Here is a 14,586-nt window from a genome sequence, read left to right as displayed (position 1 = left end):
ATTCTAGATACTCTACTCTGCTACTTTTCGTGTCTAACAACTTTCGTGTCTCAACCAATTGATTATTAAGTTTCTTTGCCTCGTTACTAGCAGACACAACAATAGCATCAAAGTAAGCAACAATATCAGCAAATGCAATTATTTCAGAATCATATGCATGTAAAGGAATATTAGAAGATTCAAGTATTGAACGTACCTTGGTTGTCATCGGAGATTTGTCACTTGTCTTCGTAACAAAACAACGTCCAGTTATCTCTTCCTCTTCTTCCTCCTCAAAACTTGCGAACATGGCACCATGAGTCGGATGCCTCATCTCTTCATCATCAGAACCGGATGACCAGATCTAATACGTGCCACTTTCTTCATCTTCACTCTCCCTTCTTGCCACTAGAGACAAACTTTTCGCCTTCTCATGAACTTCCTCCAATTTCTCCACATAATATGCTTCGTCCTTGTTTTTGTTCTTCTTTTCTTCTTTCTTACGAAGCATACAGTCAACTGCAAAATGATTCGAACCATTGCAGTAATGACAGTCGATGCCATAATCCCCTTTCAACTTCTTTTCACCTTTAAACTCCTTCATCTTTTCATCCTTCTTCTCAGATTTTTCAAACTTCTTCTTCTCTTCTTCACCAGACTTCGTAGAGTTTCCTTTCAGCTCATTCTTCTTCCCTTTAGGATTAAACGGCTTTTTGAAAAACTTTTTAACTCGATTATTCGAGTAAAAAGCTACAGCTTCATCATCAGAATTTAACAGAAAACCTTCTTCATCCGAATTTTCTTTTTCAGTAGCCTCCACTTCAGACACCTTCGAAACTAACGCCAGTGGTCCTCCAAGACTCATCTTTGATTCATCAGCTATTTCAGAAACTTCACTTTCGTGTGTCTTTAGCTGATTGTAAACATCATTCAAAGACGAACAATCGAAGCTCTACTGATTTTTGATCATCATGCTTACACTTCTCCACTCCTTCCTCAGTCCTATCACAAAAGTAAGATTATACTCTATTAAGGACCTTGTTATTCCGTAGCGGTTACACCTGTAGATCAACTTATTTAGACGATCGTAATAGCTTTCAATTGATTTTGTTTCCTTCTGTCTGAACTCCTTCAGTTCAACCAAACATTGCTTTATAGAATTGATCTTTGTCTTTTCACTTCCTTGATACTTCTCTTTAAGAGTATCCCAAATCTCCTTAGCTATTTTACAACCACGAATGTAGTTGTAAACAACAGGTGGCAAAGCACCTCTCAACTCTCTCATGCATCTCTTTTCATTGTTCTTCAGTCTTGTTTGTTGATCTTCAACAGCAGAAGTAGTTCCAAACGAACCTAAAGTTTGAACATTTGTTGGTGGCTGAACTGATCCATTGATGCAAGTCCATAACTCTTCATCAAATCCCATTGAGATAATCCTGCATACAATTAGCCCACTGATCATAGTATTCAGGAATTAACATAGGAATTTTGGTTGATGATCCAAGCAGATGAGAAAAAGAAGTCATTGAATTGATATTGAAATTCGCCATTGATGATCAGATGAAGTTTTTTGAGATTTTTGAATTATCAACGAGAATTTGAAAAACGATTATCGGAAATGATTCAGAAATTTCAGTAAATCACTCGATTCAACAATCCAAATGCATAATCTAATCACAATCTTATATCTAAAAGAATTTTTCAATTTCAACAAGCGCGAAAACTTTTGAACCAAAAAGTTGATTCAAAAGAGTTTTACAGAGAGAATAAACAATGTTGTTCAAGTTCTCTAACTCTAGTAAATGATCCTATAAAAGGATACATAAAGCGTACAAAAAATATACTAAGGCTAAAACACTTAAGCTTCGAATCAAAAGAGCCCTAGTAAAATACATTACAGACCATACGAAGAGTACAAAATAAGCTTCGACTCATTACAACAAAACTACCCTTACACATCTGAATCACTTCATGGATTTTATCACAGGTGATTGGTGAGACGATAATATCTTATATTCTTGAAATGGAGACATATAGTTGAAGTTTACAAATCGGTTGCACATTGATAATATGTAAACGCAATAGTAACTTGGTGTTATAAAACATATTATTGTATGTGATTTGATGAGTAAATAGAGCAAGCATATGAGTCAAAGTTTATCTGTTCCTTTTACCCTTAGACCTTGATGATTTAGTGATGACAACCCTAAGCGCTTGGCCAAGCCTGGAATGATTTGATTTGTTCAATTAGTAGGTCTTCATAAATCGGAAATCGGGAAACAACATATGGACAGAGAGAATGATTATAATTCATGTCTCAGTCCATACGGTATCTAGAATGGAGGAATATATGATCCCTTATCTAATAGACGTGTCATTGACTAGGTCAGAGTTCGACAGCGACTTTTAAGAGCTACGATTGCTAGTCTGGATTTTGGAGTCGTACTTGCAATAATAGTTATTAGACTTATCTAAGTGGGAGACTGTTGGATTAGGTGTCTAAGTCCATAACTATAATTGGTATGTACTTGACCCGAGAGTAGCATGGTTCATTTGGGTTGCCTTCACCAAAATAATTTGATAGGAAGGATATTTGAGAAAGAGGTTATTTGTGATTTAGTAATATATTATAATTATAATATATTAATTAAGAAATCACATTATTTAATTAGTATTGATCAAGAATTAATTTGGAATTAATTTAGTGATCAAAAGAGACTAATTAAATAAACGGGGACTAATTATGTAAATTAGTGATACATATGGTTTGGGCTATTGATCCATGATGGGCTAAGTTCATGTAAGAATCCATGGAGAGTTAGTCCACATGAGTTATGGATCATAAGCCTAAGTATAAGAATTAGGGTTACATGTGACTCTTGGATTCTAACACTATATATATGTAACCCCTTGGCCTAAAAATGGGTGACACTAGTGATCTTAGAGATACTACATCCGATTTTGAGTGCCGCATAACCTCTCTCTCAAGTCCTCCATTTGTTCATGGTGTGTTGTGAACCGTTTGAGGCATCACACTTGGGGTGCTAAGTTCTTAAAGGCCAAATGTCACACCCCGAACCAGACGGCGAAAACGTCCGAGGGCTATTGTGACTCAATTGAATACCATCACAATGAATATACATGAATCATAACATCATTCATCACCATGCATCGAAATATTATAACCGATATTGTTTACATTCAGTACATTGTTTCAAAACATTACAATTCCAAAACATAAACCGTTCGATGTTATTTAAACAAACATCATGACATAACTGGACACATTTTTCTTCGATTTACCTGTTACCTGAGAATACAAGTATTTTGGAAAAACGTCAACATATGAAATGTTAGTGAGTTCATAAGTAAGGTTTGAAAAGAAATGAATTGTATAATTTTGAAAACCACAGAAAATCCGATATTTTCTAAAAAAAAGTGTTGTATATGAGAAAAAGTGTGAAGATCCGTAAGTATGCTTGTTGATTATTATAAATGTGAATAATTGTTAGACTTTGTATATATATCACATAATTAAGGGTGTTGAATTTCCCAGGGAAAACCCGATGTTTTCCCAATACATCAAATTACGTGGCTTGGTTAGTATTATTCTGATACGACGTTGTTTTCTATAATTCCAGGTGACATTGGATTAATTATGGGTTGTGAGTCGTTATAATCACGCATTAATGAAATGACTAGCTTACAACTGTACAAACGATCCCTTAGGCGTCGTCTGTACTACTCACTTAATCCAACCACCTTGACTTCTCATAGCCCCACAACCGAGGAGAAAAGTGGGTGCGAAGCCCCCGTTATTTCCATAAGTCGTTCAAGGCTATCGTGAATGCGAAAGGCACTTGGCCTGACTTGCATTTGACTTCTCGACTTTGCTAGCAGTACCAAAGGACCCTTGGGTCCCAACAGCACAATAAAGCTATTGAAAGTCCTTTTACACGGAATTAGGTCATATAAGGCCCAATAACATGTAAGCGCGTTCCCTTCGGGCCTAAAGATCATGTCATTGGGCTAGCTAGGCCCAACAAACATGATTTGAAACTTTCGAGCCCAAAGATGGTGTATTGACTTCTCGTAAACTTCTGCGTGTGTATTGAAGTGTCATTGTTTATTGATTTTTGATTCGTTATTGATTCGAGACCGAATCAATTTGTTTGGTAACGATTTTGGTGTTGAAGGTGTATTTATTATTACGTTTCGCCGGTAGACGTAGTACTCGTATTTTTATTTTAAGGGATCCATTGTTTTAAGAATGTGAGTTTATCTTCTTAAGCCCATCCTCGGATAAAATTTACACTTTTAACCCTTTGAGTATAAAAGAATTTCCGGTTTAGTCCTTAAACTATTTTTCTTGACACTTTAGTATCAAAGCTTATTGGAAAGACATTTTTAGCACAAATTTACTTGATAAACAGCTTAAGTCCTTCAAAAATGAAAAATTTTCGTTTGAAACCTCCATTTTCGCAACTTTTACAATTTTGACCCAAAATGGAAAATTTTTGCATCTTTGGTCCCTTTTTAATTGGAAAAGCATTTTTGACCCTTGAAATAGATTTGGTACACTAGTAATCCTCTGTTTTACAGAAATGTGCAGTTTCAGCCCCTCCAACTCAAAATTTTCGCAATTTGGGGCTTTATTGGGCCGAAAAGCCCATTTTGGCCCATTATGTTTAAATTTCACATTTTAACCCTTCAAAAGTGTTAATATTCAGAAAATACATATTAGAAACTGTTTAGTCTCATCTCAACCTTCAGAATCTATATTTTGTCGTTTTGGGCCCCTTAGTTTTGTATTTTAGCATTTTGAGCCCAAAAATGGGTTTTAAGTCCAAAAATGTTCATATTAACCAACTTGGTTATTTTTCTAGACTTGATTAGTGTGAAATGGTATAATTTATACTTATTTCATTCATAATATTGTAGATCTCGGTTTTTAGGTTCTTTTGGCTAGTATAAACAGCACAATCACATAAGACCATACATATAAGCATAAAAATCACACAAGGCATACATATACTCATAGATCTACACATTTGCTTGTATTCTCCCCCACAAAACTTATAAAAACCGAAAAAGAGGGGGTATGAAGCTCACCTTTGGGTGTGATTTCGGTTTTTGGAAGAAAATGAGAAGAATTTCGGCCTTAGCAACCTTCCTTGGAAGATTTCGAACTTGGATGCTTCTTAGGTGCTAGATCATAAGTTTGAATGAATTAAGAGGTGATTTTTGGATGAAATGAAGTATCTAGCTTAAGGATCTAAGAGATTTCTTACCTTAGATGATGATTTTTGTGTAAAAATCCCCTTGATTCCTTCTTAGATCTCGAAATATGGATAAGTTAAGAGAGTGTTTCCTTGAGAGAAAAGTGAGTGAAATGTGTGTATGTGTGTGCTTGAACTCGGCCGAGAGCAAGAGAGAGAGGGAGAAAAAGAGTAGCTAGACTTGGAAGTATGTGAGTGCATGGATGTTTGAGTCTTCATGCATGGATGTCCCTTGAACAATTATGAGGTGTCACTCACAAAGTCAACTCTCCTCTTCTTTTGGGCTTGGGCCGAGAATGGGGAGGGTGAGAGGAGGTTTTTGGGCTTTTTGCCCTTAAGCCCATGTTATAGCCAGGTTGGATGTTTTTTGGCCTAAAAAATAATATAAATATGATTTTTATGACCCATTAGGTTAGATTAGGTTAATTATGGTCCAAAATGGTTCATATAATTAATCTATCTCATTCTAGGCCCAATATGGCCCAAAATATTGAATTAAATGGAATTGGGTCCAATTAGAGCCCATTTAAGAGTTCTAAGCCCAAGATAGCCAAATTGGAAGCTTATTGGTCCATTGGGCCCATTAAGGAAGTCCTAGTCCAAAATGGACTTAAACAAGAACTTCTAGGGTTTCCAATTGCTTAATGACTATTTGAATTGCTTGCATGGATGTTTGATTGAAATTTTGCTGACATAGAGTATGCATCATTCATGCTCTTATGTTTTTGATTCATAAATTGGTTTAAGTGTTGGTTACAAGGCACAAAAATTCCTAATTGTGACACCAAAATACAACAAGCTATAAAAGGAGGTAATTTTCTAACTAGTATTTTATGATTCAAATATCAAATTGTATGCTAGTTGTAGGCTTCATGCTTTGGATAATTTTGTTACATGTATAACTAGAGAAAAGTTAGATCCAAAGCATTAGGGTTGTATGTGCACCATAGGATTGTTGTAATACATAAAACCCAAAAATAATCTCTTTAAGGGTTGGTCTCCTTACTGGCCTCCATTGTCAAAAAAACCCTAGTCCCTTGGTGGTGTTCTTGAGTTTTAAAGAAGTCTTTGGTGCCATTCTTATGCATTTGTGAAGGAAGAAGAGGATTTGAGGTTGTCTTGCTTGGTGGAAGGGCTTTAGAGCCAAAATCATCATCCTTTGTGAAAGCTTTCTAAACTATCAAGTTTGAACCTTGGCTTATATATGTTTAGATCTCCTTATTTCATGATTTTAGTCCTTTTGGGGTTGGTGAAGGAGTGAGGCTGTTTAAGGGCTTGTCATTTCAGATCAGAGTTTATCTTTTACTCCTTGAGCATAAAGGTGCAAACTTTATGAGAAGAATTAGTCCCATGCATGCATTAAGTCCCTTTTTAAGCTTAAGAGCTTCATTTAGGCATGCATAAACGTAAAGTTGACGACTTTACATGGGTTTCCAGCTCAAGGAAGTCAGATCTAGGTTCTAGGGCTTTGTCTTCATGGTCTAGGTGCTTATTGGTTAAGCCTCTGCTCTATCAAGCCTTATAGGTGAGTTTTCGACCCTTTTTGGTAGTCCCTAGGGGTAAAGTTGGATTGGTCATTGTTTAGACCTGAGCTTGATGTATTAAGTTGGAAACTTTACCCTTCTAAGTCTCAATTGGGTTTAGACCTGAGCTTGGGAGCTCTAGGAGTCGAAGAAAACAACTTAATGTATTAAGTTGCTGGAGCTCGAGGAAACATAACAAGCTTTCAAGGAAACAGGGCGTGTTGGTTGGGATTTTCCCGCCTACGTCGATTAAGGGGAAACATGACGTGATTAAAGGAAAACACGACATGTTGGGTCAACATGGGTTGTTAACCTTGACCTTAAATTTTTCCTTTGACCAAGTTTGACCCTAGGGAAGGGCGTTGAGATATTTTGAGTTATATCTAAGGATTGGTCATTGTTTAGGTGTCGGGTGGAGCTGATATTCGGAGCCAAGACTTATTCAACTATCGTTCAGATTCAGAGGTGAGTTTCCTCACCATGTATAGCGGGTCGAAGGCACCTGATATGTTAGAATACTCATTGTCTGTGTGACATTAGTATGTGTATGTGGTTGTATGTTTAATGGGTGGGGCCCGATAATCATATTGTATTCTATTAGGTGATATGTGTTTCGATTTGTATGTGTGCGGGGCCCGTTATACTCATTGGGTGGGGCCCATTATGAGAGTTAGGGCGACCCATTATGCGAGTTAGGGCGGGGCCCGTTATACTCTTTGGGCGGGGCTTATTATATGCTATGTATGTATGGTATGCAGTATCTTGGGGAACTCACTAAACTTTGTGCTTATGGTTTTTAGTTTATGTTTCAGGTACTCCGGTTCCAATGGGAAGAGCTTGAGTTGACTACATCGCACACACTATATGGATTCTGATTATGGGACACACTCTGATTTTTATGATGTTTGACATATTTATTTTATTTGGTTATATGAACACTGTTTTAGAATACTGTTTTTACTTAAATCAAAAATGAAATGGGTCATATTTTATTGGGATGTTACACTTGGACACTTACAGTGGTCCAAAATATGCACAAGATGATGATGATGATGATGAAGCCTCCTTGATGAACCAACACTCTAGAACCTCTTCTTCTTCTTCTAACCACCAAAACACTAAAATGGATCCAAAATCACCAAGATGGATTAGGGTTAGGGTTTTCTGAGTTAAGGGAAGGTGGAGGCTGAGAAATGAACCCTAAAACCGAGATAAGGGGGCTTAAATACATGGGAAACCCTAATACTTCGTGGACATGGGCTGCAGCGATCCTCATGTCGTGAGCTTAGTCCCGTATAAAATCTTCATTCAGCCCTCCTCACGTCACGAGTCTCCCTACCTCACGTCGTGAGGACCCCTTTTCCACCAAAATCCAAATCTTTTGATCCTCCAAAACCCTAATTCGATTCATCTTAGAAAACGAATATTACACCACCGTCGCAGTTCTTGTGCCTTGCTTCCTTCCCATCAGCACCGACAATGTGCATCTGCCTCGACTCATTCCCATCAAATGATGTTGTGTGTAGTGGCTAATGTGGAGAAAAAGTATTGGCCTGGGAGATTGAAGTTGAGCTATATGATGAATTAAATTAGGGTTTTATTTATTTTTTCTTTATTTCACATAATAAATAATAATTTACGTAAATAGCCCTTAAGGTTTATTGTATATTTCATATTTGATCCAAGGGTAAATAAGTCATTTAAAAAAATTAACAAGTCTAAAATTAGAGTTAACAGCGGAAGGACCAACCATGTAATATTTACAAACCATAAAGACCATCAGTGTAGCACTTTCTAAAGATATCCTGAAAGTGATACTTTTTGGAAACCAGTGACCATTTTTGAAATTTTGTCTGAAATGCTGGACCTGAAAAATGTTATTTATTAAAGACAAAACTTCATAAATGGTCATTGTGGTTTCACAAAATCTAAAGTTCCGTCCTTCAGTTTAAAAAACCTCACAGATGGTCTCTGTGGTTTCAAACTTTTAACAAATGGTCATTTTAGCTGACAACGTCATCTTTTAGCGGTTAATAGAATGACATTTGCATCATTTCACAAACACAGAGACCATTTTATTATTTTAAAAAAAGATTAAAGAAAATGCAATTATTTAATATATAAAGGGTCCCCCCTTTCTTTCTCTCTCACTCTCAAAAAGGAAATTTCTTTCGGGTGTTTCATCGGACACCTGGAGTGCATTGTTCTTTTCCTTCCTATTCTGATTTATTAATGAAAGGATCAGTTACTAACTGAAACTTTACAAAATAAAAACTTTGTATTAGCTAAATAGTTTACTTGTTCTTGAGAAAATTGATCTATCTAGACGCGGACATGCATGAACAGATTACCCCAAACAATATTAAGAAGAAAAATCGTTGCAATATGTAGGAGTGAGAGCGGTGCGGTTATTAGCTAAAACCTCACTACTAACCACAAATGTGGTTAATCCATTTTCAAAACCGCAAGGCACAGTTATTTTTGCAGTGCGATTAGGCGGTTATTTTTGCGGTGCGTTTTTTTTTTTTTTTTTTTTTTTTTTTTGTGTTGCGGTTATTAACCGCATGGATTTGGTACGATTATTTTGTGTGCTTTTTAACCATATTTTAGAGTTCAAACGGTTTAAGAGTTCACACATATTACTTATAATAATAAAAAAAAAACATAAGGTATAAAACAATTAACTTAAATCACAAACAACTAATATCTTAAATACGTCAAATCAATAGTAATTAACAATAAATATATTAAAATTGTCTAATTTCATAATTTTTTAAAGTTAAACATAACAAAAAACCAACACTTTTGTCTTCTAATATTTTATCCATCTTTCTTCCATGAAACTTGTCTTATTTTTAATATTTAATATATTAATTATTAATAATAAAAAATTGTATATAATATATACGGTGCAGTGTGGTTTTTTTTGCAGTTTTTAAAAACTAATAACCGCACCGCAAATTTGTGGTTTTTGAAAAACAGAAAACCTCATCGTCGGTTTTTATTGTGGTTGCGGTTTATGCGGTTAATTTTAGTTGCGGTGCGGTTTTTCTCATCCCTAGCAATATGTATGATATAATAGCCAACGAGATCAAATCACAACAAATCTGTATTTGATAGATAAAGCAAAAAGTTCTCCAAGTTAGAGCCAAAAACAGGAAGTCTTCCACCTCGATCACACATCTTTAGAGACGAATCAATTACTTTTGAACCATCAAATATGGATTGCAACAAGATAATTTGTTCAGCAAAAACAAAAAATGAATCCAAGCAACAGGATTTATGTAAATAAGCAAGTTAGTGTTTCTTTCTCTAAAACTTTTGCAGTTGACGAGTCTGTAAAGATCTTATACGATGTTTGATTTATGCTCTATTTAAATGGATGGAAGGTTTGTTATTCTCTGCACTTTTGATGAAAGATTTCAGGTTCTTTCCTACACCCAAATCTTAAAGTATGAATCTTTGAAGGTTGTGAAGCCGCTCCTACAAAAAAGAACAAGAAAGAAGGTACTTTAAGAGAGAAGGACTCAACCCTTTCAGAATCGATCACCCATAACAGAGTGCCCCTCTCCATTAACAATTTCTCCCATCCCTCCCCTGTCGCATACACAAACACATAGTAATGGCAAGCCAAACACCTTCGTTTCCCCATGGAAGGAGCATATGGTGATGATTGATGAGTGAGGTGCCGATGGTGATAGGTGAGATGTCGATGGTGGGGTAGGTTGGTAGATCAGATACACTTCCTTCTTTATTTTTGACTTTCGTTCTCTCTCCTTTCTCATTCTTGTCGAGCAAGACCGGATCTTGCGCATCTGGGTCTTCTTTGAAATCATCTCCATCATCTTCTGAATTTGGAGATTACAGGAAGTATTGAGTGTTTTGAACATACTAGGAAGAATCTGGTAGGTGGATTTGATGATGAAAGAAGATGAAGGATCGAGTTTAATGGTGTATTTGTGTGTGTATGTGTGTGTGTGTGTGTGAGAGAGAGAGAGAGAGAGAGAGGAGAGGAGAGGTGGGAGCTTTATATATTAAAGAATTATGTTTTTTTTTTAAATAACAAAAAAATTCATAAATGGTCATCTGTGTCAATGAAATGACGGAAATGTCTTTTACCGACAAAAATTGACGGAGTAAGCAATAAGGACTTTTTGTTAAAACTATTGAAACCATAAGAATCATTTTGAGATTTCTAAAATTTAAAGACATAGCTTTCAGATATCAAGAAACCACAAGGATCATTTATGAAGTTTTTGTCTTTATTAAAAAGATAAAAAGTATGCATTTTTTTGATTTATTAAAGATTAACAAAATTTTAGAATCCAAATTTCTAGACTAGATGCTCACATCCGTAACGACTCAAGACTCTCGGGTGATCTTTCGAGTTTGTACTCCACGATCATGGCACCCCCTTCATCACCATCATCCCTTCTTCCTTCGAAACCCCAATACGCCATAACCATCGTAACCTTCTTAATCCTCACTTGTTCCCACGTTCCAGTAGTAGAACCTCTTAAAGCACCCATTTTTCCACACGACCTTCTTCCATTATTACCCCGTCAAGTTTCATGGTCCATTCTCACTTCCTTCCGAGCCGCCACCGATCTTTTGCCCACCTTCGTTGGTGCCGCCTCCATTTCCAACAATTCTTATATAAATTGGAAAGGCTCTTGCTTTTATGAGAACTCTGCCTGGTTAGAGCTACATAATAAAACCGGCAGTGAATTTGGTGGAGGCACTCTCCATATCAAGGTCCATAGTACATACTTATGCATATACATCTATATTAGTTTTTTTGTTTATTGGTTTCCTTCTATCGTTTAGTCACTTTTTTTTTTTGATGAATTGATCCTTTATTTTGGGGTATTTTGATTTATTCGACATGTGGGTTATTGATCTCTCGATTCTTGAATTGCTGCCAATAAAATTTTTAGTATATCTTTTTCTGGTACGGAGGTTAAATGCTTAGGGTTTCTTGAAGTATGTTACTGTAGAGATTCATACCTTTGTAGGTTTTATGTTTCTTTGTTTTCTTCAATGTGTTCTTCAGCCTCACCTTTTTAATTTAGCCACCCTTTATTTTGGATGTATTCTGTATTTTGATTCGTTTTGGCATGTGGGCATGGATTTCTTGATTTTTAACCATCATTTGATTTTTGAATTGAAGCTGATACAAGTTTTAGTGAAGTTTTAAAGATCTGGAGCTTAACTTCTTAGGGTTTTTTAAAAGTATGTTTGGAGTGGTAGGATTTGTCCAATATAATGATGTGTTCAATGATTAAGCTAATAATGATGTGTTCATGAACCAGTTGCTTGGTTTTATCATTTGCTTAATTAGTTCTGTACTTGTGTTAATCATGTTTCATGTGCAAAACATGAAAAATACATTTCTCTATCTTAAGGGGTGTTTGGATGTGTGATTTTTGTGGTTATTATTGGCACTTGAATAATAAGAATCAGATTACTAGTTGATTAAAGTTATGAATTGTTTCGTAATTGTGAGTTTATTTCATGGTTGCTTTTGTTGTTATCTGCATTTTAGATTGATATTCTTAGATCTCTTTCTTGTTGTCTGGACAAAGTTGATGGATATTGTAAAATTTATTTTTTTGGAATTCAAGGATTAAATGGTCATTTATTCTCATTCTGACAATTTATTCAGTCTAGAAAAAGTAACAATCTTTATGTATCCAGACAGACAACATTACCTGTACAAGACTTAGGAACTGTTTCTCTTTTTCCCCATTAAGTTGTTATGGGTAAAATGTCTACTAAATGGGTGATGATGTTTGTCTGGACAAAGTGATGTAGACATAAAGTCTGTTTCTTTTGTAGACTGAATAAACCGTTTGAATAATCCTAAATGATCATTTCATCTTTACATTTGAGTCAAAATTTTAAGCACACCCAACTATCAAATATCATTATCCTATAATGCACGTAACGCGTTAAAAGCTTTTTAAGTTTCTAAAATACTTTCATCTTATCTTATTTTAGGTAAGTAATGCACACAGTTGGACATGTATGGATCTTTATATCTTTGCAACTCCATATCGTGTGACATGGGACTATTATTTCTTATCTCGGGAACATAAAATCGAGTTTCGTGAATGGGAAGGGAAAGCCGAATATGAATATGTAAGTTTCCATTATTTGTTGTGATGAATGAGCCACTTATCGTGTGTTAAAGTTAAACCCTATTTCTTCCTTGTTGAAGGTGAAAAATAACGGAGTTTCCATTTTTCTTTTGGAAGCGGGGATGTTAGGAACCCTTGAAGCATTGTGGGAGGTCTTCCCGTTGTTTACAAATACTGGATGGGGGGAAAGTGCAAATCTTGCTTTTCTAAAGAAAAACATGGGAGCTAAATTTGAAGAGAGACCCGAGCCATGGGTAACTGACATCAACATAGATGACATACAATCAGGAGACTTTCTTGCAATATCCAAGATCCGCGGGTTATGGGGCGGGTTTGAGACTCTTGAGAAATGGGCATCCGGGGCTTACGCGGGTCACTCCGCCGTTTGCTTGAGGGATTCTGAAGGAAAACTATGGGTTGGAGAATCTGGACATGAAGATGAAGAGGTAAATAAATAATCATTATCTTGTTGTTATGTTTATTAAATGGAACGAAGTGGATTTTTTTAGGGTGAAAATCTTATTGCGATGATGCCATGGGAAGAGTGGTGGGAGTTTGAGCTGACAAAAGATAACACAAATCCGCATATTGCACTGCTTCCTTTGCATCCTGATCTTCGGGCCAAATTTAATGAAACGGCTGCATGGGAGTATGCAAAAAGCATGATAGGAAAACCATACGGTTATCATAATCTGATATTTAGCTGGATCGACACCATTGATGGAAACTATCCACCACCATTGGATGCTCATCTGGTATTTTCACTCAATTTGTCCCACAAAATGAAAAATGGTATTTCTTTATGCAAGTGTAAAAGTATTTTGGATTATGGTGTACAGGTTGCTTCTGTTATGACCATATGGAACCAAGTACGACCCGAATATGCCGCCAATATATGGAACGAAGCCTTGAACAAGCGGCTTGGTACTCAGGTTTGTTTGTTTTTCTTATTTGGGATTATGATTTGTTAAGAAATGAATGAAAGTATTTATTTGCAGGATCTTGAGCTTCCGGAGATATTGGTAGAAGTGGAAAGGCGTGGATCATCTTTCGCGCAGCTATTAACGATTCCTGAACAGGATGACTGGACATATGTGGATGGAAAATCAGCTTCTTGTGTTGCATTCATCCTTGAAATGTACAAAGCAGCCGGACTCTTTGGTGATCTTGCAAACTATATTCAAGTTACTGAATTCACGGTGAGTTTTACATGTGGCTGTGGGTGTTTTTTTTTATTTTTTTATTTTCATTTAATAATTAATATATGCAGATAAAAGACGCTTATACCCTCAACTTCTTTGAGAAGAATTCGAGCCGTCTCCCAAAGTGGTGCAATGATGAGAAACTTGGGTATTGTCAAATTAAGGGGAAGTATCGGATGGAGCTGCCGGGATACAATTCTATTGAGCCATACCCACATATGGCTGAAAGCTGCCCCTCCATGCCTCCGGATTACTCCAGACCCAAGTATTGTTGAACCCATCATTCATCCGTCTTAACTCTTAATCTACAACATGTTGTGTATATTGATGGATTTCGGCATGTTAAGTAGAAGATTGTATATTTGTAGGGATCAAATGTAAGTAAAATTCTGCTTCTGCTTATCTCATCTCTATTTTCTATATATGCTTGTCTTAACCTATCAAAATGATTACAATATAACCA

The 14,586-nt window shown here is 36.0% G+C and overlaps 2 protein-coding genes across 2 annotated transcripts; one reads left to right on the top strand and one right to left on the bottom strand.

The window, feature by feature from the left end:
• Nucleotides 1-343: 343 nt before the first annotated feature.
• Nucleotides 344-1,405, bottom strand: LOC128134082 (uncharacterized). Its single transcript, XM_052771492.1, has 2 exons — nucleotides 959-1,405; nucleotides 344-892 (listed from the first exon to the last, which is right to left on the bottom strand). Exons 1-2 carry the CDS (start codon nucleotides 1,403-1,405, stop codon nucleotides 344-346), a joined length of 996 nt encoding a protein of 331 aa, XP_052627452.1.
• A 9,681-nt stretch (nucleotides 1,406-11,086) lies between these two features.
• Nucleotides 11,087-14,545, top strand: LOC111897380 (uncharacterized). The gene is made up of 7 exons (XM_023893334.3): nucleotides 11,087-11,536; nucleotides 12,782-12,922; nucleotides 13,002-13,367; nucleotides 13,431-13,676; nucleotides 13,761-13,853; nucleotides 13,920-14,120; nucleotides 14,192-14,545. The coding sequence occupies exons 1-7, from the start codon at nucleotides 11,186-11,188 to the stop codon at nucleotides 14,396-14,398; spliced, it is 1,605 nt and encodes a 534-aa protein (XP_023749102.1). The 5' UTR covers nucleotides 11,087-11,185; the 3' UTR covers nucleotides 14,399-14,545.
• The last annotated feature ends 41 nt before the right edge of the window (nucleotides 14,546-14,586 follow it).

Source organism: Lactuca sativa, chromosome 5, assembly GCF_002870075.4.
Source record: "Lactuca sativa cultivar Salinas chromosome 5, Lsat_Salinas_v11, whole genome shotgun sequence".
NCBI lineage: Eukaryota > Viridiplantae > Streptophyta > Magnoliopsida > Asterales > Asteraceae > Lactuca > Lactuca sativa.
This window is presented reverse-complemented; position numbering and strand designations above follow the sequence as displayed.